At 48.0% G+C, this 24,082-nt stretch overlaps 1 protein-coding gene across 4 annotated transcripts; it reads right to left on the bottom strand.

The window, feature by feature from the left end:
* Window positions 1-374: 374 nt before the first annotated feature.
* LOC118081210 (zinc finger and SCAN domain-containing protein 30-like) lies at window positions 375-20,982 on the bottom strand. 4 transcript variants are annotated; one of them, XM_060270678.1, is made up of 5 exons: window positions 20,799-20,982; window positions 17,533-17,653; window positions 12,633-13,617; window positions 8,978-9,104; window positions 375-7,622 (listed from the first exon to the last, which is right to left on the bottom strand). In XM_060270678.1, exons 3-5 carry the CDS (start codon window positions 13,428-13,430, stop codon window positions 6,646-6,648), a joined length of 1,902 nt encoding a protein of 633 aa, XP_060126661.1. In that variant the 5' UTR covers window positions 13,431-13,617; window positions 17,533-17,653; window positions 20,799-20,982; the 3' UTR covers window positions 375-6,645. The 4 variants fall into 4 exon arrangements, with proteins under 4 accessions (XP_060126661.1, XP_060126660.1, XP_060126662.1 ...); XM_060270677.1 differs by lacking the exon at window positions 17,533-17,653; XM_060270679.1 differs by lacking the exon at window positions 20,799-20,982 and having other exon boundaries at window positions 17,533-18,553.
* Window positions 20,983-24,082: the final 3,100 nt, after the last annotated feature.

Raw genomic sequence — 24,082 nt, 5'->3', positions numbered from 1 at the left:
GGTTCTAGGAGTACCAGCGGGAACCCTACCCAGGGATCTGGCTGCTAGTCATCTTCGAGGGCTGCCCCATGCACAGCACATGGCAACAACCCAATCTGGAAGTCACTGGAGCAATTGCCTCTCCCTGCATTAAGCGCTCTGACCTGCCACTTCCATGTCTCAGCTTTCCGACGGCTGGTCAGGAAATCCTCTGCCAGGGCCACGGCTTGGGCGCAGCTCTCTGGATCCTCTTCCCTGATCCAGCTTTGCAGCTCAGGAGGAAGGATGGCCAGGAACTGCTCCAAGATCAGCAGGTCCACCGTAGTGTTCTGAATAATGTTTTTTATAGGGTAGGCAATGCCCCCCCCCAAAAGTTCGGGATCCGCTGGAAGTATCTGGGCTACAGGAATCTGTGGCTCCCCCTGCCAAGAGAACCGTCATTATAATTTCTATTGATTTATGAATTGCCTCACTAAACCACCATTTCAAGGCAATTTATACACAATTGAAAACTGCTTTAAATCACAAGAACAGCAAATACATTTAAAAGCCTAACAGGTGGACCCTTGTGGTAAAAAGCCATTAATCCAGCCTGTTGGAGCAACAATTGTCTCCAGAAAGTGCAGAGATTGGGCGCCTTTCACATCTCGACGGGAAGCCTAACCTACCTAACAGGGTTGTTGTTGTGAGGACAAAATGGGGAGGAGAATGATGTACACCACCTAGAACTCATTGGAGGAAAGGTGAGAGGTAAATGTAGCAGATGGCTCTAGTACTCTTCTTAGAGAGAGACCTGGGGCAGAGCCCCTGAACACACAGGACAAAAACACTATAGCATTATGAAATCAAAAGAATATTTATTTAAGAAATACAGCATATCAGGCACACACAACTGGCAGACAAGACGATAATCATCAACACTGAAACCACTAGCTAGCACTGCCTTCGGTTGTTCCCAGCCAGAGACGGCAGGGTATCGGATCGTTTGAGTGTAATTTACCACTCGAGTCGGAAAGCATGCGTTTCACAGACAAAGTCCCGCCATATAAGAGCCAGACAAAGAATCCCAAACGTTCCCAAAACACCATCGCTTAAGGTCCATAAACTCCAGCTGGGTATACGCCTGGAATCATAGATTCAGAGAATTGGAAGGGACTCCCAAGGATCATCTAGTCCAACCCCCTGCAAGGCAGGAATCTCAGCGAAAGCATCCATGACAGATGCACATGTGGCATCATAGCCCCATGGAATTTAGTCAATCCCAATAAAATCCCTCCCCTCCCGTGAGTTCAATGGCTTAATTAATCATGCAGATTTGGAGTAACATCAAGCATATATTTTTCTTTCTGGGGGTGGGGAAGTGAGATTAATAATAAAGGTCAGGAAGATCAGCCGGACAACAGGTGTGTGGCAGCTCTCGTGCCATTGTCTGCCTGGATTCGACCCGCCGGAAATCGAACAGAAAATGACTTAAGGCTTGGAGAAGCAATGGCTGATCCCTTCCCACAAATCGAGGCCTCCTTTTGTAAACAGAACTTCACAACCTCAAAACGGAATCTCTCGGTGCAAACTAGACGGCATCAGTTTGGTTAAGAAGGCAATGCAATATAAAGCATTGTTATCAAAGCAAGAACAGGAAAAGGTCCAAATTTTCTCTCCTGGAAAGAAGCATTCATGGATATCCATTAAACATGGGCATCAAGGGACTTTACGGGGACCAGCTGATAAAATAAAATAAAACACACAGAGACACACACGCCCAAAAGATGCAGAAAATCTACAGAGGTATTCATGCATTGCACATAAATAAATTTTAGAAGCCAGAAAATGGTTCCTGGGTGTAAACTTAGGAAGGATAAAGAAATAACTACTTGCCTGGGGCAAATAGACTGGGAAGCTTTTGTAAAATTAGAAGAGATATCCCCCCAAACCCCACAATCTAGGCCATTGGTACTTCATGGCTAACACAGGTCTGCTTGGACAGTTTATTCTTTCTTCCTCTGATGAGGACTAGTAACTTTTGCAGACAAATTGTAAAGGCTGGAGTAAGGCAGAGAGTTCTTTGGCAAAGTCAGGGGCGTGGTGGAATGGGTAACACTGCAAATGAAATTTCCAGAGTTGCATAGCCGCAGGTTAAGTAATAATGGGTACCTGAATGGCATTGTTGACAATTTAACACATACGGAGTCCGTCAAGGCATACATAAGTGCACAAGCATATACTATATACAGGCATATAAACATAGCATCCCAAGCCACAAGGACAGTAAAAAAATTTTTTACCCATGCATATTTGCAAAGAAAAAACTAAACAAAATAGAAAGACATGTACATATTCCGTTTAGACAATACATCACCCATTTTAAATAGACAATTCGGCAAACGAAAGGCATTTAGCATCACATGAAATGACTTTTCGGAGCAATGCTATGATGCGTATACATGTTTAGTGTTAAGAACCGGCAGCCTGGAGACTCAGGTGCCATCTGCCCTATACAGTGGTACCTTGGTTTATGAACTTAATCCGTTCTGGAAGTCCGTTCTTAAACCAAAGCGTTCTTAAACCAAGGCGTGCTTTCCCACAGCAGCGGGGGACTCAATTTACAAATGGAACACACTCAACAGGAAGCGGAACATGTTCTGCTTCCAAGGCAAAGTTCACAAACCAAAACCCCTACTTCTGGGTTTGCAGCATTCTTAATCCAAGCTGTTCATAAACTAAGCTGTTCTTAAACCGAGATACCACTGTATACTGAACGCAGTATCATGCCGCCTGGGGCAGTCATTGCTTCCCCCACCAAAGAATCATGGGAAATGTAGTTTGTTAAGGTTGCTGAGAATTGTCGGAAGACCCCACTATCCCCCCTCACAGAACAAAAACCCCCAGAGTTCCCTAGGAAGAGGGACCAATTGTTAAACCACTCCAGGAATTGTTGCTCTTTGAGGGGGGTAGTGTGAGGGTGTGTGTGTGTCTCCTAATAATAATAATAATTTATAATTTATATGCCACTCTGGGCAGCTTTCAGCAAACACCAGGCACAGTAAAACACCAAACATTAAAAACTCCATTATACAGGGCTGCTTTCAGATGTTTATTTCCACACGTAAATAGTTCCACAGGGCAGACGCCACTACCGAGAAGGCCCTCTGCCTGGTTCCCTGTAACCTCACTTCTTGCAGTGAGGGAACCGCCAGAAGCCCCTCAGCACTGGACCTGTTTTTTGGGCTGATGGGGGTGGAGACGCTCCTTCAGGTATACTGGGCCGAGGCCGTTTAGGGCTTTCAAGGTCAGCACCAACACTTTGAATTGTGCTTGGAAACATACTGGGAGCCAATGTAGGCCTTTCAAGACCGGTGTTATATGGTCTCGGCGGCCACTCCCTGTCACCAGTCTAGCTGCCGCATTCTGGATTAGTTGCAGTTTTCTTCAAAGGTAGCCCCACGTAGGGCACATTGCAGTAGTCCAAGAGGGAGATAACCAGAGCATGTACCACTCTGGCGAGACAGTCTGCGGGCAGGTAGGGTCTCAGCCTGCGTACCAGATGGAGCTGGTAGACAGCTGCCCTGGACACAGAACTGACCTGCGCCTCCATGGACAGCTGTGAGTCCAAAATTGCTCCCAGGCTGTGTCCTTCAGGGGCACAGTTACCCTGTTCAGGACCAAGGAGTCGCCCACACCTGCCCGCCTCCTGTCCCCCCAAAACAGTACTTCTGTCTTGTCCGGATTTAACCTCAATCCATTGACCGCCATAACTCTTAGCACCCTTAATGAACTACAATTCCCAGGATATCTTGGGGGAAATCCCCAACTGATTAAAAGTGGCATCACAGAGTCTCCAATGTATGATGCAGCTGGGGCCTGAGACTTACTTCTGAGTAGACATGGCGTAGGATTGCACTGTAAAAGGACTCTCCCCCTGGAGTAAACAGTGGCAGAACCTTTGCAAGCTGAGATAAAGGCCACAACCATACTAGACTTTAAAGCACACAGCAAGGCCCCCATCCCAAATCCTTGGAACGGTAGTTTACCACTAACGAAGCTATAATTCTCAGCACCCTTAACAAACTAGTTCCCAAGATTTTATTTTTTTGGGGGGGGGGAGGAAGCTATGTTCTCCTAATGTACGGTGTGGCTCAGATAGGAAAACCTCACCTCCCTTTTAGGATTTGGGGGCCAAGTCCCATATCTCAGGGATGACAAACAGGTGGCTGAGTGCAGGGAAAGGGGGATAAATGTGGCCCCTTAGGACCCAGGTGGCGCTGTGGGTTAAGCCACTGAGCCTAGGGCTTGCTGATCAGAAGGTCGGCGGTTCGAATCCCTGTGACGAAGTGAGCTCCCGTTGCTTGGTCCCAGCTCCTGCCAACCTAGCAGTTCGAAAGCAGGTCAAAATGCAAGTAGATAAATAGGAACCGCTACAGCGGGAAGGTAAACGGCATTTCCGTGTGCTACTCTGGTTTGCCAGAAGCAGCTTTGTCATGCTGGCCACATGACCTGGAAGCTATACGCCGGCTCCCTCGGCTAATAACGCGAGATGAGTGCGCAACCCCAGAGTCGGTCACAACTGGACCTAATGGTCAGGGGTCCCTTTACCTTTAGGCCTCATTATGTGACCCTTGGCAGTCTCTCTAAACCAGGCATCCCCAAACTTTGGCCCTCCAGATGTTTTGTACTACAATTCCCATCTTCCCCTACCACTGGACCTGTTAAGCTAGGGATCATGGGAGTTGTAGGCCAAAACATCTGGAGGGCCGCAGTTTGGGGATGCCTGCTCTAAACCAACACCAGCATGACTCCACACCCTTCTGGAGAGTTTCTGCTGGACAGGGAACATGATCCCCAAACTGCCTCTGGACAGGGAGCAAGAGAAGGGTCTGTGAAGGTGTGGAGAAACTAGCCTATTGTACAAAGGAAAAATTGTGGATTTGACGCTCCGGCCTCGCTTGCTTCCAGCCTTGCCCACCACTGGCAGCTGGATCCCAGAAGGTTGCCTAGGAAGGAACAGCAGGCTGGAAAAGGTTCCTTACCCCGACACAGCCCGTAATGTAGGGGACAAGCACTCGAAACTGTGCGCCCAACACCAGGCGGGAGAAAACTTAAGAGCCCTGTTGGATTACGCCAAAGATCCATCCAGTCCTGCTGTGGCCAAACAAGACCAGAAGCAGCAGCCCTTCCTCGCTGTTCCCCTCCCACCTTGCAACTGCCGGTTTTTAGAGGTAGACTGCTCTTGGACCTGGAGGCTCATGGCCAACAACAGCCCTCTTGCCCCCCAAATTTCTCTCTAGCCAGAGCAGAAGAAGAAGCTCGCCAGCTCAGACCAAAGGGCCCATTTCTCCCAGAGTCCTGTTCCCCGAAGAGGCCAACTAGACATTCTGGGAAGTGAACAAGCGCTGCCTTTTGCTTCTGAGCTGCAGGAAAAGGGGCACACACCAACACCTTATTTACACGTTTACAGGTTGCAACTCTCCCTTAAGAACAGGGCTCACCAAGCCCAGAAGGAACCTTGGCGCCAAGTCCTGAGTGTTAAACCTTTTGGACTCATTTCCAGATCAGTCCCTAAGAAACCCATTTGGCATCTTTGGGAAGCTCACCAAGCCGGTTGGGAAAGCAGAAACACCACCTCCCCACCTCCAGGGGTTTGTTTCCAGCATCTGGTAAACTGCAACTGAAAATGGAGGCTCTGCATTTCACATTCATCGGCAGACGACCTCCCTGAATCCATCTGATCTTGTTTCAGTTTTTTAAAAAGCCACCTAAGCTGGCGGCTGCCGTCAACACCTCTTTTCGACAGCTGGTTCCGTTACAAGTTCACTATTTCCTGTGTGAAGTGTCTCCTTTTTTTGCCAGTCCTGATTGCCTTTAAAGTAAGGTTTTAATTCCAGGGTCCTCCTTTTCTTTCTGTCCTTCCAATCTGAATGTTCGTTTTGGTGTAGAGTAGTGTTTGTTCTGCCTACATAACATTGCATGCCTGCTTGGGGCAGGGCCTCTTCTGCGTTCTGTACACTGCCTAGGCTTTTAGGTGCTCAGCAAATAATTTATTAGGGTTCTGCTTTACACCTCCTCCGTCTTGCTTGGTGGTGTTGACTTAACAGATCATACTTTCTAACGGATCGTACTTTGAAACTGAACCTCATATCATGGGAGAATTGAGTAGTGTTCCTCCCTCTCTCCACCATCTTTATAAAACGAGTCTGCTCAATGAGGCATGTGCTTTATTTATATTCTCTGCTCCTCAGGAAAGCAAATGCGGCTATTTTTTCCACAAGCGGCGAGGCTTCGGCGGTTCCTCCCTTGCTCCCCGCCCCAGCCTACCCTCAAATAATCTCTCGCCTCTCGCAAACATAAAATCCAGTCTTCACAACCAGCAGCTGGCCTGCACCATTTCCGACTACAGGTAGAGGACGAAATGCTTGACTGCTCCTCTCTGTCTCTCTCTCTCTCAAATCTTGCACGTAAGAAACCTAGCATGTCAGGGGAAAGGCCCTGAGATGCTAGCTTTCTACGCACGGGGTGACAGTCTTAAAAAACAATAGTACAGTGGGAGCATTCAAAGACGAAGCTTCCCAACTGCGGCCTGATCCTTGGTACAGCCCCGATGAGAGACACGTCCCGCGATGGTCCTCCTGCCAATCGTGCGCTTCTGCTCTGGGGAAGTCTTCCGAGAGCAGCTCAGAGCACGGGCAAAGCCTCCTGCCCTAAGTGCATCCTCTGGTGCTTCACGAAGTACGAGCTGGTGGTGAAGCTCTTCCCGCAGAAGTTGCACTTGTAGGGCTTCTCCCCGGTGTGGGTCCGTTTGTGGAGCACGAGGTGCGCCTTGCAGCTGAAGCCCTTGCCACAGGCGGAGCAGGTGTAGGGCTTCTCCCCCGTGTGCGTCCTTTCGTGGTAGAGGAGGGCGGAGCGCTGGCGGAAGCTCTTCTCGCACGTGGAGCACTTGTAGGGCCTCTCGCCCGTGTGGATCCACTTGTGCTTGACCAGGTCCGAGCTGCGGTGGAAGCTGCCGCCGCAGTCGGTACACTTGTAGGGCTTCTCCCCCGTGTGGATCCTCTCGTGCTTCACCAGGTCCGACCTCTGGTGGAAGCTCCGGCCACAGTAGGAGCACGTGTGGGGCTTGTCGCCCGTATGGAAGCGTTCGTGCACGATCAGCTTGGACCTCTGGCTGAAGCACTTCTCGCACGTGGCGCACTTGAAGGGCTTCTCGCCCGTGTGGATCCTCTCGTGCCGGGAGACGTCCGAGCTGCGGTTGAAGCTCTTCCCGCAGAACGAGCACTTGTAGGGCCAGTCGCCCGTGTGCAGGCGCTCGTGGGCGATGAGCTTTGCCACCTGGCAGAAGCTCTTCTCGCACACGGAGCACTTGTAGGGGTTGGCACCCGGGGGGAAGCCCTCCGGCCCGAGGAACCCCGAGCTGGGGTTGAAACTCCCTCCGCAGTTGGAGCACAGCGACTGCTTCTCTCCCGGGGGGATTTCTTCCACGGTGGCCCCTTCCGGGCCATTCTCATGTGGCCCCTTGGGCCCGCTCTGACCCTTGTAGCTCTCTTCCATCTCACGGAAATGGCTGGCTTCCACCCCGTCTGCCGAGAGCCCGTGCGATTCCGCTCCCTGGGGGGTTTTCCACCTGTTCGCCTCATTCTCGTTTATTTGCCCATCATCTGTTGGAAGAAAAAAAGAGAAACCGAACACAAGTTAGGTTTGTGTACCCCTGCGGAAAGCAGGCATCGTAGGGGATTGGACTAGATGTCCCTCAGGGTCTGACAGGAGCACGTCAGCAGTAAATCACACTGAGGATAAGTTCAGTTAAGTTCAGTCAAAGGCAACTATGGGGTGCAAAGATCATCTCGCTTTCAGCCTGAGGGAGCCAGCGTTTGTCCACAGACAGCTTTCTGGGTCATGTGGCCAGCATGACTAAACCGCTTCTGGCACAATGGAACATTGTGATGGAAGCCAGAGCGCATGGAAATGCTGTTTACCTTCCCGCCGGAGTAGTACCTATTTATCTACTTGCACTAGCATGCTTTCAAACTCCTAGGTGGGTAGAAGCTGGTACAGGGAAGCAAGAGCTCACCCATTTGAACCGCCGACCTTCTAATCGGGAAGCCCAAGAGGCTCAGTGGTTTAGACCACAGTGCCACCTGCAGGGTTTTCTCTAAGCAATTGGAGACTGTGCCTGCGTGCCTGCCTTTGCTCCCCCTGCTTCATGCCTCCCCTGGTTCTGGGAGACCAGGGGGAAGGGAAGCTTTTTGCAGCAGGAGGGGGAGACACCTGTGACCCTCCACCAGCCTGACCTGTCACTGCTTCTTGGCCTCCCTCTTCCTCCAGTTCAGCTTCTGCCTCTGATTCTGGGCTTCTCTCTGCCACAGACTCTCCCCGCTCACTAAGCCCTGATACCCTTTTAGGAGAGCACTGAATTTGGGCACTGCTGAAATTTGAGACCCCAGTGTCCATCACTGGGTGCAGTGAGGTCTAAATCCAATGGTTTCTCATGGCAGTGTGGAGATCTGCTTCTTCTTAAGGGTCAAGGTCTGGGCAGGGCTAATCCCCGACAGGCATGAACGAAGTACAAATGAGAAAAGTGTGCTCATCTGAACCCCTCTGTGGCTCGAAGTGTTTGCTCCAAAATAAACATACAACCCACCCGCACGTTTGGTATAAACCAGATCTCAAGACTCCTGAGTTTTGACACACACAGATGCAGCTGCCTGAGACTCTTAATCCCGGAGTCATGGGTTTGAGTCCCATGTTGTGCAAAAGATTCCTGCATCGCAAGAGGTTGGACTAGATGGGCCTTGAGGACTCTTCCGACTCTACAAATCTACACGGCATGAATGACTTAACAGTGGCACTTCAGATGGCCAGGGATTACGGAAGCTGTAGTCCAACAATGCCTGGAAGACATTGGGTTCCTCATTCCGGGACTCCAACTCCAATCAGCCCCTGCAGCATCCGATAGGCTACAGGTGAGTCACCTTGCTCTAAGGAAAGCTCCTTGGTCAGGAGAATCCCTTACCCACAGAGCGGCCATCTTCTTCGACTTCCTCCTTGACAGGCCTCCCAAGCTGCCTTTCCGCGCTCCTGCTTGCCGCATGCTCAGCGTCGGGGAAATTTACGGTCACCACGTGAAACATCCCTGGGCCCTGCAAACAGCAGCAGCATTTTATTTTGCTTTGTCAAGATCGTTATTATTTAGTGAATTTATACCCCACCCTCCTCCTCAGATGGAGCCCAGATGGGGGAAGAGTGCCTCAACAAGCAAGTGGCAAAATTATTCCCAGGCCATCGCTGCCTCTTGTGGCAGCAAATTCACTGTGTGAAGAAGGACTTTCTTTTGCCTGCAATGAATCGTCAGGCATTCAACTTCATGCTTCATCCATTCTTCTAGTGCTGCAAGTCTCCCCACCCACATTTTTCACACCATGAATTAAGTTTTTACACCTTTACTATGTCACTTCTTTGTCACCTTTTCTCCTAGCCCCAAAACCCCAAATGTTATACTCTTTCCTCAAAATCTTCTTTCCTCCATCGCTTTCACCATTTCAGTTGCCCTATTCTGGACCTGCAATATCCTTTTTGAGGTGAGGGGACCAGAACTGTATACAGTATTCCAAACGTGGCCACGCCACAGATGTGTATAACAGTGTTACGAGAGCGGCAGTTTCATTTTCAATTTCTCCTAATGATCCCTTACATGGAAATTGCCTTTCTCCATAGCTGCCACACACTTCACTGAGCTATTTACTGTAACCTCAAGGTTTTGTTCCTGGTCAGTTCCCAGTCAGTAACCCCCCCCCCTTTTGTAATTTTAAGATGCTTTAAATGCTTTCTAATGTTGTGCAACATTGTCTTTTAATATTAATGTTGTGTTTTGTTTGTTAAGCAACCCTGGGAGCTTAAGGAGAGGGGCAGGTAATAAATTGGAAGAAGAAGAAGAAGAAGAAGAAGAAGAAGAAGAAGAAGAAGAAGAAGAAGAAGAAGAAGAAGAAGAAGAAGAAGAAATAATAATACTGTTTGGCCCAATGTGTATATATTGTTTGCACTGAATTGCATTTGCCATTTTACTGCCCATTCACTCAGTTTGGAGAGATCATTTCAGACATCTTCACAATCCCTTTTTGTCCTCATTACAACGAGAAATTTAATACAATCAGAAACCATGGTCACCTTGAGGCCCACAGCTAACTCTAAACCATTTGTTAACAATTTACCTATTATTTTTAAATTGACTTTGGGCAGCAAAATGTCTTAGGGTGGTCCTGCTTCTGACACAAGACTGCACTTTAGCGGCTATGGCTTCCCCCAAAGGATAACTGTAGTTTGTTTGTTGTTGTCATATAGCCCCTTTACTCGTGGAAATGGCTCGGTGACTTACAGGCACAATAGAAATACTAACATAAATTATGATAAAAACACAACCAAACCTTAAAAACCCATATCTGCACAATTAAAAGACAGGTCTTACAGATCCTACCTCGCTAAAAGAGGCCACAAATACTAAAAAAAACCCTTTCAAACCAAGAGACTGAGTTAAAACGGAAAGTTTTCACCCTGTGCTTTAAAATAGAAAGCAACAACCACAGTTTCTTAAGGGTGCTGAGATCACTCCTTGTAGCTAGATACCTGATTGCAGTTCTATCCTACAAGAGGAAAAATGGGTTACTTTATGATTATTGATTTTTTGCCCTAATGTTTGATTTATAGTGGTGACCAGATGAACTGGCAGAGGTGATTTCAGAACCACTGGCAATAATCTTTGAAAATTCCTGGAGAACAGGCGAAGTTCCAGCAGACTGGAGGAGGGCAAATGTTGTCCCTATTTTCAAAAAGGGGAAAAGAGAGGACCCAAACAATTACCGCCCAGTCAGCCTGACATCAATACCAGGAAAGATTCTAGAGCAGATCATTAAGCAAACAGTCTGTGAGCACCTAGAAAGAAACTCTGTGATCACTAAAAGTCAGCATGGGTTCCTGAAAAATAAGTCATGTCAGACTAATCTGATCTCATTTTTTGACAGAATTACAAGCCTGGTAGATGAAGGGAACGCTGTGGATGTAGCCTATCTTGATTTCAGCAAGGCCTTTGACAAGGTGCCCCATGATATTCTTGTAAAGAAGCTGGTAAAATGTGGGCTAGACAATGCTACCATTCAGTGGATTTGTAGCTGGATTACTGACCGAACCCAAAGGGTGCTCATCAATGGCTCCTCCTCATCCTGGAGAGTAGTGACTAGTGGGGTGCCACAGGGTTCTGTCTTGGGCCCAGTCTTGTTCAACATCTTTATCAATGACTTGGATGATGGGCTTGAGGGAATCCTGAGCAAGTTTGCAGATGACACCAAGTTGGGAGGGGTGGCTAACACCCCAGAGGACAGGATCACACTTCAGAATGACCTTAACAGATTAGACAACTGGGCCAAAGCAAACAAGATGAATTTTAACAAGGAGAAATGTAAAGTACTACACTTGGGCAAAAAAAATGAAAGGCACAAATACAGGATGGGAGACACCTGGCTTGAGAGCAGTACATGTGAAAAGGATCTAGGAGTTTTGGTTGACCACAAACTTGACATGAGTCAGCAGTGTGATGCAGCAGCTAAAAAAGCCAATGCAATTCTGGGCTGCATCAATAGGAGTATAGCATCTAGATCAAGGGAAGTAATAGTACCACTGTATTCTGTTCTGGTCAGACCTCACCTGGAGTATTGTGTCCAGTTCTGGGCACCACAGTTCAAGAAGGATACTGATAAGCTGGAACGTGTCCAGAAGAGGGCAACCAAAATGGTCAAAGGCCTGGAAACGATGCCTTATGAGGAACGGCTTAGGGAGCTGGGTATGTTTAGCCTGGAGAAGAGACGGTTAAGGGGTGATATGATAACCATGTTCAAATATATAAAAGGATGTCATATAGAGGAGGGAGAAAGGTTGTTTTCTGCTGCTCCAGAGAAGCGGACACGGAGCAACGGATTCAAACTACAAGAAAGAAAATTCCACCTAAACATTAGGAAGAACTTCCTGACAGTAAGAGCTGTTCGGCAGTGGAATTTGCTGCCAAGGAGTGTGGTGGAGTCTCCTTCTTTGGAGGTCTTTAAGCAGAGGCTTGACAGCCATCTGTCAGGAATGCTTTGATGGTGTTTCCTGCTTGGCAGGGGGTTGGACTGGATGGCCCTTGTGGTCTCTTCCAACTCTATGATTCTATGATTCTATGATTCTATGATCTAAGTGATATTTTTTACCTTGTAATTGTAATTTTATAATATTTATAGGGATAGGATTTTTATGAATGGAATTGATTTTGTTTACTTTTGTTTTGTTTTGTTCTGTTGTACGATGTACATTGTTTTGTGTTGATATCTTGATATGGGCCTATGGCCGAAATAAAGTACTGAAGGGTGCTGAGAGTTGTTAGGACACACACACACACACACACACACACACACACACACACACACACACAACAATTCCCAGAGTGGTTTAATCCCTTTCCCCAGAGAACTTTGAGAACTGTAGCTCTGTGAGGGGAATAGGATCACCTAACAGCTCTTAGCACCCTTAACAAACTACAGTTCCCAGGGTGTTTCTGGAGAAAGCCACAATGATTCAAGTGGTGTAAGGGTGCTTTGAATGTATTGTGCAGATGTGGCCCCACATCTGGAAGCAGATCTTCTCACCTTCTGGTCCTGCCTGCCCTCCTCCTGGTGCCTCTGCAGGAAATCCTCCGCCAGGGCCACCGCCTGGGCGCAATTGTGAGGGTGGCATTCCTTGACCCAGCCCTCCATCTCTGGGGGGAGGACAGTCAGAAACTGCTCCAGCACCAGAAGCTCCAGGATCTGCTCCTTGGTGCGCCTCTCGGGCTTCAGCCACTGCTGGCAGAGGTCCCAGAGGCGGCTGCAGACCTCGCGGGGGCCCTCGGCCTCCTGGTAGTGGAACTGCCGGAAGTGCTGGCGGTCCGTCTCAGCGCCTGAGGGGTCTTCGCTGCTCTCCATCTCCTCCTTCACTTTCCTCTGATCTCGGCTGGCTGGCGGCCCCGTCCCGTCAAAGCTGGGTGGCAGGGGGACAAAGTGCCCTTCCGTGGGCCGGTGGCTGGTTGTGGCTCCCCCGTCAAAATGTGCCGCGGGTGCCTTCATGTCCCCCCATGAGGCGGTGCCCGGAAGCTGTGGGGGCCCCCATCCCGAGCGAGGAGACTGCACGCCCCCCAGAAACTCCTGCCATTGTGCCTCCCACTGCTGCGACGACATCCCATCCTCTGGTTCTTGCTTGATGTGTTGCGGTCCTCTCCATCTCAGGCCTTGCCTGTCGGACCCCAACTGGGCGGCACTGGGGCTTGCGCTCTGCCCCTCCAATTCCACCTCTTGCTTCAAGCCCACCGGCTCCGCGTCTTCCATTTTCAGGGCTAAATTTGCCCCTCGTTCGAGCCCAGCCCGGAACTGCAGGTCCAGAGGCAACGCGTCTCTCTGTTGGGCTGCCATTTTGTCTCGCTACAGATGTTTTCTCCTCCTTCTGCCCTCGGCTGCCACGGAAGAAGAAAGGCCTAGGCTTTGGGGCCTGCAGTTACATCACGGTGAAACAGGCCGTTCTGCAGGGCGTACGGGGCAAATTTTTGTTGTTCGTCTCGGGAGAGATGCAGGTCATACGGAAGCAGCTGGCATTTTCTCCCTGAGGGAAGGAAACACAAACGGGTGTCGGAGAGACAGGTGAAGGTACCTGGCAGAGTGCCAGTCAAGTCCTCGAGAGACCCGGGTTCAAATCCTCACTCAGCCATGAAGCTCGCTGGGAGACCTTGGGCAAGTCACAATTGCCCTCAGCCTTACCTACCTCACACGAGGGCCAAAAGCAGGTGGGGAAGCTGGCTGTCTACACCAGTGTTTCTCAACCACTGTTCCGCGGCACACTAGTGTGCCGCGAGATGTTGCCTGGTGTGCCGTGGGAGAATTACTTTATATATAGTCAATATAGGCACAGAGTTAATTTTTTTAACATTTTCTAATGGTGGTGTGCCTCGTGATTTTTTTCATGAAGCAAGTGTGCCTTTGCCCAAAAAAGGTTGAGAAACACTGGTCTACACCACATTGAGCTCCTCGGAGGGCAGGCAAGATATAAATATAATCAAATAAATAAAATAAAGCAAACACCCTGTGGAAATGAAGGGAGCAACATTCAGTCAATTAACTGGTTAGATTAATTCGAACCTTTTTCTTTCTAACCCACCCTTTAATTGATTAAGTTTCCATCTCTGGAACCCTGATGATCGAGGCAGTAGAATATTTTGTGGGGAAATGTCATGTTTATTCAATTAAAAAGACCTATGGGGAAATGGAGAGAACAAGCCTCATAGTAAAATAAGCTTCCCAGCCTCACTCTCGCTTGATAGGGTTGTCAAGGAAATAAGCAACTATTTTACTTTTAAAAGACATCTGAAGGCAGCCCTGTTTAGGGAAATTTTTAATGTTTAATACTGTATTGTGTTTTTAATATTCGGTTGGGAGCCGCCTAGAGTGGCTGGGAAAACCCAACCAGATGGGCGGGGTATAAATAATAAATTATTATATTATATTTATTTCAAAGACTTTTTTAAGGAAACCACTGAAATTGTTGAGCTTTATTAAGGAAAACCCAAAAGTTGATGAGTTTTTTTGGGTTGTGTTTTTAGGGGAACCAAAATTGTTGGGCTTTTTTAAAGTAAAAGCTACATACCGTGTTTCCCCTTTTTTAAGACGTAGTCATTATATAAGCCATAGCAGGATTTCTAAGCAATTGCGCGATACAAGCCATACCCCGAAAATAAGACATACTGATAGACCCTTCACCCAGTAGCAATAACCCCCCTCCCGCCAGCCAACCCCCCCTTAAAAATATCTCCATTTTGCTGTCGCTCCACAGACACGTATTTCCTTTAAAAGCTTGTAAAAATGCACTGAAGAGCCGTAGCTGCTGGCTGCCGAAGCCTCGTGACCTCCGTGAGCGCGTCTGTCTCTCTCTCTCCCCCCGCCCCCTGCGTCTCTCTCTCTCTCTCTCTCTCTCTCTCTCTCTCTCACACACACACACACAGAGAGAGAGAGAGCACCCACCTCTCGCTTCCCCCCACCTTTCCCTTCCATTCTATGCGCCCACCCCTGAGTTGCCTGTTGATTTCCTCTTGACGGGAGAGGGGCGATTGAATGCAAAGGCTGTTTTCCCTTTAAGGGAGAGATCTCCGTGTGCGCGTCTGTGTCCTCTGTCTCTCTGTCTCTCTCTCTCTCACACACACAGAACCCACCTCTCGCTTCCCTCCACCTTTCCCTTCCATTCTATGCGTCCACCCATGAGTTGCCTGTTGATTTCCTCTTGACGGGAGAGGAGCGATTGAATGCAAAGGCTGTTTTCCCTTTAAGGGAGAGATCTCCGTGTGCGCGTCTGTGTCTCTCTGTCTCTCTGTCTCTCTGTCTCTCTCTCTCACACACACACAGAACCCACCTCTCGCTTCCCTCCACCTTTCCCTTCCATTCTATGCGTCCACCCATGAGTTGCCTGTTGATTTCCTCTTGACGGCAGTCTCCTGTGTCTGATTGTTGTCTCCTTGCAGCCTTCCTTTCTACCTTATGCTTGCTTGTCTGTGGAGCTGCCCCTTTAAGGATTTGTAAGTAGTCTGGATCGCAGTCCTTGCCTTGGGGACTTTTTTAAAAAAATTAAGGACTTTTTCCTTCTTGCTGTTTGTGAGCACAAAAGTTAAACTGCCGGTCCTAGCTTCCTTTACCCACAAAATTTTACCTTGCTAGCTCAATTGCTTCTTAATTGCTACCATTTACCAAGTCAGCAATCTTAATTGCTGTTTAGCTGGCTTCTTTGTTCTCAGCAGGTAGCTTCTTTGCTATCAGTGATAGCACTACAAAGTTCTGGTTACAGGTAGGTAGCCGTGTTGGTCTGGGTCGAAGTAAAATAAAAAAATTCCTTCAGTAGCACCTTAAAGACTCATACCAAAATAAAACTTAGTTGGTCTTTAAGGTGCTACTGAAGGATTTTTTTTATTTTAGCACTACAAAGTGTTACATTGTTGGAACTTAAGTCTTGGGCAGCTGGCTAGTAGAGATCCTTATTTGCTTTACTATAGGCTACTGCTAGGACTGTATCACACAGATAGATTCCATTATACTGGTTTAGATTTAAGAAGCTCCAGTGTAGCAGATTGCTATTAAGTGAGTCCCCACATCAGAGGAGAGAGAGAGCAGCCCTTTGCGAACATCCCAGGGCTGGGGAGAGAGGGCTGGGCCAGGGACGCACACCTCCCTTCCCTCAGACTCATAATAAAAATACCAGTAAGACATCCCACCAAAAATAAGCCACCCTGTGGTTTTTTGAGAAAAAAAAGTAATAAGACGGTGTCTTAAAAAAGGGGAAACACGGTACAAGAACTTTTGAGTTTGGGAGCTTTTTAAATACATTTTCGGCATGATTTAACCCCCATTTCCTGGAGAATCAGGACGTAAGAATGTTTGCAGTAAGAATGTTTCTTCTGACATTATTGACCAAGATTGTGCAATTCCAACCATCACCTTTGTTGCAAAGCCTCAAGTTTACCCTCTTTTATTGAAACTATCAACTGTATTGTGTTTTGCTTGGAGCAGTTTTTAATTGTGTTTTAATAACCGTGGATTGTATTGTTGTAACCTTTCTGTGGGACCTTGTGGTGAAGGGCAAGGCAAGGAACCCTCGATAGTAAAGCAACAAATAAATCATTTGAAAACAAAGAAAACCCGCTTCTTGCTTCAGAACAGGGTTGATATAAGTAAAAAAAAAACCTGCTCCTTTTCCCTTATGGGGTACCCAAGAGCCCATATAGAGTCCTTTTGTAGGTTCTCTATCGGTAGGAGAAAATAACAGAGACCAACCAGAGAATATTGAGAAGCAAAGCAGCTTGTAAGCCTGATCTTTATTAAAGCTGTTGCAACAGGGTGCTCCCCTCACACACAGGAGAGAGGAGGACCCAGAACAAAGGTGTTCCTGCCCTTATATAGACATTTTAAATTGCCCGCCCTGGGGTCCAAGACCACCCCAAGAAACCTCATACATACACCATAGAAGGGGTGTAGCCCAAGACTAAAGGTAAAGGTAAAGGGGCCCCTGACCATCAGGTCCAGTCGTGTCCGACTCTGGGGTTGCGGCGCTCATCTCGCTCTTTAGGCCGAGGGAGCCGGCGTTTGTCCGCAGACAGCTTCCAGGTCATGTGGCCCGCATGACAAAGCTGCTTCTGGTGAACCGGAGCAGCGTACGGAAACGCCGTTTACCTTCCCGCCAGAGCGGTCCCTATTTATCTACTTGCACTTTGATGTGCTTTTGAACTGCTAGGTGGGCAGGAGCTGGGATCGAGCAACAGGAGCTCACCCCATTGCAGGGATTCGAACCACCGACCTTCTGATCAGCAAGCCCTAGACTCTGTGGTTTAACCCACAGCTGATGAAGAATTGTCAAAACAGGGCCTTGTCCTGGGATTTTTTTCACTGGAATTTATCTTTATTTGCCTCACTATCATACTGGAATTGATTCCTATTTGAATTCATCTCATCATTACATAAATAAAACCTTTTGAAGACTTACTTGAAATTCATCTTCCTCCTGGCCCGAGTTCTTGTAATTTACTGTTTATTTCTGGACTTCACCAAGAACTCCAATTTCTACAGAAGTACAAATCCTGCCAACCTTGACTAGAAAAATAGCACTGGGTGTAAATACAAATAAAAAAAGTTAAATGTCTGGAAATTTGGGTTGCAGTTCTATTAGAAATCCTTCTGGCGCGTGACAGAGTGCATCTCCCGGATGAGATATCAGCTGAGCAACTGGAATTGGTTAGGAAATTTAATCACCACAGCTCAACTTGAGGAGGCAAAGGAAGAGCGAAATGTACAGTCTGCAGACAATTTTTTTAACAGTTGAGCAGACTTTGTGCTATATATCATCCTTCCCCAACCAGGAGGCCTCTTGATGTTGCCGGACTCCAACTCCCATCAGCCCCTGCGAACAGAGCCAATGGTCAGGGATGATGGGAGCTGGAGTCTGGGATCCGAAGGCACAGCTTACCACAACACCCCTGGTTGTCAGGAGACGCCTATTCCCCTCACAGAACTACAATTCTCAAAGTGTCCTTTTCTCTGGGGAAGTTGGAGCATTGTAGCTCTTAAAGGGGCAAATTTAAATCTTAAATTTTACAAGGTAAAAACCAGCATTTTTAAAAATGCATTGTAGCCCTGAAATGCTTCCCTTGGTGGATTAATTATAAAATTGCTCTTGACGCATTTACGGCGTAACGTTAATCAAATGGGTTGAATTGACAGCATATCAAGTTTAAGGGTTTTGTTTTTTTTAAAAAAAAAACCTTATTTTATTTGGTGTATTTTAGTACACATTGTTGTCCATTTCATGACGAGGTTGTCTGTTATTATTTCATGTTATGTTCCGTTCCCCGCCCTGGTATCGTACAGAGGAAGGGCAGGCTATAAATATTATAAAGAAATAAATAATAAAGAAAAGTGCCTAAAGAAAAGTATACCACCAGAAGTTCAACAGAATCAGCATCAAAACCATGTAAGCACTAAAGGACATAACATAAAGAATATATCAAATTCATAAAAAAATTCCTTCAGTAGCACCTTAAAGACCAACTAAGTTTTTATTTTGGTATGAGCTTTCGTGTGCATGCACACTTCGTCAGATACACTGAAACAGAATCAACCAGACCCTTATGTATATTCAGAGGGTGGGGGTGGGTGGGAATGGGTGATGGGCTGATGGGAGTGGTGAACCTGTTGATGGCTGTTAACGACTGCTGATGACTGCAATTGGTCCTGCGGGGGGGGGGGGGAAGCAAGGCACAAAAGAAAGCTAGATCATGATCATCCTATCAGCCCATCAACCATTCCCACCCACCCCCACCACCCTCTGTATATACATAAGGGTCTGGTTACTTCTGTTTCAAGTGTATCTGAAGAAGTGTGCATGCACACGGAAGCTCATACCAAAATAAAAACTTAGTTGGTCTTTAAGGTGCTACTGAAGGAATTTTTTTATTTTGCTTCGACTCAGACCAACACGGCTACCTACCGGTACCTGTAACTATATCAAATTCATGATTGTTTTTAAGAGTGCTGGGAACTGCAGGTCTTGCAGGGGGTAAACTGCAGTTTCCAGGATTAATTATTTGGGGTAAGTCATGTGCTGCAAATGTATGGTACCCACTCCTACCACCACCAACCTCTACCCCGCCCCACCCCGCCAGGCAGAAGACAAAAGGGTGAGTCACAGCCCCATCTTTCTCAAGGGAAGGGTTAGCCAATAACCATCCATCAACACACACAGGAGAAAAGTCCTGGCCAAAGATGTGGCCAAACCAGTTCCTTCTACACTTGCTATTTCTGGGTCATTTTACAGTCCAAGTTGCAGGGTTAGGGCAGGGCCCTCAAGGTCATAGAGAGCCACCCCCTGGCGTAACCCACCAGTTTTCAGGTGGGTCATTAGACCACAGGCTATGTTGTTGTCATGTTAAACAATAAATATAACAAAAATAATAATTAACAGCAACAACCATAAACAGATCCTGAATATTCGCTCGCTTCCTCTTTGGGTCTGAGAATGTGGCCGGGAAACTTAGGAACTACTGTACCTTACTACTGAATGGGGGCGCCGTTCCATCTGGTTCAATATTGTCAACCCAGACTGGCAGCAGCTCTCCAGGGTTTCAGGCAGGGATGTCTCCCAGCTCCACTTGGAGACTGAACCTGTGATCTTCTGTACACAAAGCAGAACTTTTACCACTGAGCTATGGCCCTTCGGCTTTTATGTATCAGAATAACACAGGATTCCAGTTTTGGGAAAAGAGAAACAATAACAAGACTAAAGTCAGTCTAAGGCTGCTCTGAAATTGTAGGACCTTTCGAGTGGAGAAAGGCTCTTTCCAGAAAGGGGGAGGAGCAGCAAGGGGGGGGACAACATCTCTTAGTCCTTATGCCTTACTGTAACCAAGCCTAAACACATGTAGCTGAAAGAGAGCCAGTGGTGGCATTGTGGTTAGAGCACTGGACCAGAACCTGGAAGACCAGGGTTCAAATCCTTGCCTGGCCATGAAACTCACCAGGTGACCTCGGGCCAGTCACAGTCTGTTGGCCTAACCTACCTCGCAGGGTTGTTTCAGGGGGTTGGACGAGATGACCCTTGGGGTCCCTTCCAACTCTACGATTCCGCAGAGACTAAAATGGCAGGGAAACCATACAGTAAATGCTCCCGCCTCAAACCCATTGGCGGGGAGGGGCAGCTGGCATTGCAATCTAATAAATAAATGCATTTTTCCAGGCTGCTTTCCTGTCCATTTGTCCATTTCCTGCCTCTGCCCTTTGCCCTCTCCTACCCCGTCGCACTGCAAGCTCATCGAGGCAGAGACCTGCGCGGCAGCCTCTTGCCACTTGGCCACAGGCCCATCCTCGCAAATGGACGGCGCTCAGGGAAACCAGGAGGAGGTTTTGTGCGGGGGGGCCGGGGCCGGGGGGGGGGACAAGAATCGGCAGTGAGGTTTTGTGCGGGAGAACAAGAATCGGCAGAGGGTTTTTGTGCGGGAATGCAAAGGCCACATCCTCCCCACCCACCCACTCTTTTCTAAAAGGATCAGAACTGCAAAAAAAAAAAAAAACCTCTTTGGGGGGCGGGGCGGGGCAGGGATATCTGCCTTCCTGGATCTAGCTGTCAAGGGCGCTCCTCTCCTCTCCGCCCCCCCCCACCCCCACCTCCCCTCTTTCCCTCCCTTCCCTTGCATGCAACAACCCCGAGCGATGCCCAGGCGGCTTGGAAAAGCCAGCAGGTCCCTCCTGGCAACTCACCTCCTGGAGCGGATTCCCGGGCGCAGATGCCCTCGCTCTGCAAGAAGCCCTGGCCGGGTGGGGGGGGGGCTGGGCTGGGAGGGCGAGGGAGCAGCGAGGGGCCTCCGCTCTGTCCCCAGCCTCCCTCTCCTGAACTGGTAAGAGGTGGGCAGAGAGTGTTCTTCGTCCGCCTCTCCTCGGCGGCGGCGGCGGAGGCGCTGCTGCAGCTCTATCGTTTTAACTCTTCGCGCGCGGGCTGGCTCCTAGGGTGGCCGGTGCTGAGGATGCGCAGCTTTCGCCGCCCATTGGGGGACTCGCTTTTCATTATTATTATTATTATTATTATTATTATTATTATTATTATTATTATTATTATTATTATTATTATTATTATTATTATTCCACTGCATGTAATTTAAGGCAGGCTCCTGCAAGGGGGGAGCGCACCCCTCCCCCCATTTATTCCAGGCACTTACAGCAGGACAGGCTCCCTTTCTCTCCCCTCACCCACCCCAGATCTGCCCCCTCCCCGCTTCCCAGCACTCACAGGCTGTGCAGGATTCAAGCAGGCAAGATCCAGAGCCTGCTTCTCCAATGCACCCAAAGGAAGCCCCTGCAAGCAAGGAGGGTCCTTACAGCCCCCGGGATTATTATTATTATTATTATTATTATTATTATTATTATTATTATTATTATTATTATTCTTTATCCCTTCCCGGTTTAGGAACCGGGCTCAGGGCGGCTAACAACAACTATAAAACATCAACCTAAAACAACTTTAAAACATCGTAAAATGCACATCAATATAGCATCACCAGGGCAACTGGCCAAGTTAGTCCTGCTAAGTCCAGCAAGGAGACCAGGGGAAATTTTTATGTGGAGACCCAGAAGGGTTTCTTCCTTAAAAAAGGAAAGGGAAAAGGGATGACAGATCAGGCTAAATTGAAGGCCAGGCTAAATTGAAGACCAGGTCAATGCCATCACTTAAAAGGCTCTGGCCCTTGGGGAGGATAGTCTAGCTTCTTTAGGACTGCATGGACAGACATGCATGGATCGAGGGCTCCTTATCATCCTTATCACCACCACCACCATGATCATTGAATTTGGAAGGTACGCCCAAAGGTCATCTAGTCCAGCCCCCAGCAATGCAGGAAACTTTCACCCAACGCGGGGCTCGAACTCATGACCCTGAGATTAAGAGTATCTGAGGAAGTGTGCATGCACACGAAAGCTCATACCAATGACAAACTTAGTTGGTCTCTAAGGTGCTACTGGAATAATTTTTTTGTTTGTTTGTTTTTGTTTTGACTACACCAGACCAACACGGCTACCTACCTGTAACTAGACCTGTGAAGTAGGTTAGGCCAAGAGGCAGCGACTGGCCCAAGGTCATCCAGTGAGCTTCATGGCCGAGTAGGGATTTGAACCCTGGTCGCTCTAACCATTATGCCACACTGGCTCTCTACAGTTGTAGTTACTGTTGTTATTATTAATTAAATTTATGTTGCTCAAGGCAACCCAAAGCAACATACAGTGGAACCTCGTGTTACGGATGGGATCCGTTCCGGAGGACCGTCTGTAACACGGAACTGGCGCAAGCTGAAGTGCTGCATCTGCGCATGTGCGCAATTTAGCGCTTTTGCGCATGCGGCGAAACCGTAACCTGAACGCAACTTGAGGTATGACTGTACAACCAACGAGTTTCCAGATTCTTTGAGGGGACCTTTACCCTTTTTACCTGTTAAGGGGGCTGGGAATTGTAGCTCTGTGAGGGGTGAACTGCAATTCCCAGGATCATTTGGGCGGAGGGGGAAGTCATGTGCTTTTAATGTACAATGTTGTTTAATGAAACAACCCCTTAGCCCGGGGGTGAGTGGGATTTGATCCTGTGCCCCACCCCACCAGGTATTGGATTCCACCTCCCCAACCAGCACGGCCAACAGCCAGAGGTGATGGGAGTTGTAGTCTGGGAAATGAGTCAACTACAGTTCCCAGGATCCTTGTGCCATGAATGGGTTTTACACATATGTGTGTGCAACTGCTTCTCAGCCTGTTTCCCTAACTCATCAATTATGGTGGAGTGGCATCTCCTTCATCCAACTCTACGATTCTTTTATTCTATGAAATCCTGGAGAAGCCGCTGTCAATCAACGACAACAATACAGAGCTAGACAGACCAGAGGTTTTACTCAGAATAATGCAGCTTCTAAGTTATTATACCAAAGGCAAAACAAATCTTAGTTGATTTATTACTAGTGAGCACTGCCCTGGAATTTGGAGGAGGGGGAGGGGGAGGGGGAGGGGAGAAGAGAAGAAGAAGAAGAAGAAGAAGAAGAAGAAGAAGAAGAAGAAGAAGAAGAAGAAGAAGAAGAAGAAGAAGAAGAAGAAGAAGAAGAAGAAGAAGAGTGGTTTTTAAATGCACAGTGCAATTTATGAGTTAAGTCATATCAAAAATCAGGCAAATTCACCTGCTGCCTGGGGCTGATGGGAGTTGTAGTCTGAAACATCTGGATGCCACCAGGTTGGCAAAGACAGGTGTAGAAGCAAGCACCATGGGATTTAGTAATGATAACAATAATTTATTATTTATACCCCATCCATCTGGCTCGGTTTCCCCAGCCACTATGGGCAGCTCCCAACAGAATATTAAAAACATGATAAAACATCAAACATTAAAAACTTCCCTAAACAGGGCTGCCTTCAGATGTATTCCAAAAGTCAGATAGTTATTTATCTCCCTGACATCTCATGGGAGGGCATTCCACAGGGCAGGCACCACTACCGAGACGGCCCTCTGCCTGTTTCCCTGTAACCTCACTTCCCACAGGCCCTCGGTGCTGGACCTCAGTGTCTGGGCTGAATGATGGGGGTAGTAAAATTTTCTGAGTAAATCTCCTGTTGCTAGCAATGCATTGCATATAGACTCCTTCAGAAATAAAGGCGGTGTCACAGTGGCCGGAGTGGGCTACTTCAGAGTAACGACGCTACGCAGCTCTGCATTTTATTCTTTTATTGGTGCTGCGTATTTACAGTGCTGAAGTCATTGCTATTTACACGGAGTGATGTGGTCAGTCGGTTTCAGAACCTCCGAATGGCTTTTGACGCGTCTTTCTCCAACACAAAAGCTTTGGCAGACCCATCCTCTTTCCCCTCCTCTTTCTGCGTAATTCCGGAGTTGGGGGGATGGGTCTCCCCCCCTTATTCGCCCCTTCCTGTCCCACCTGGGACCCTGGCTCCTCTACCTTGCCTGAGCCTCGGACCCGACTTCCTGCTTCCCCACTGGCATCGGAACTCTCTCTGCTTTC

This window comes from Zootoca vivipara, chromosome 2, assembly GCF_963506605.1.
Source record: "Zootoca vivipara chromosome 2, rZooViv1.1, whole genome shotgun sequence".
Lineage (NCBI taxonomy): Eukaryota > Metazoa > Chordata > Lepidosauria > Squamata > Lacertidae > Zootoca > Zootoca vivipara.
This window is presented reverse-complemented; position numbering and strand designations above follow the sequence as displayed.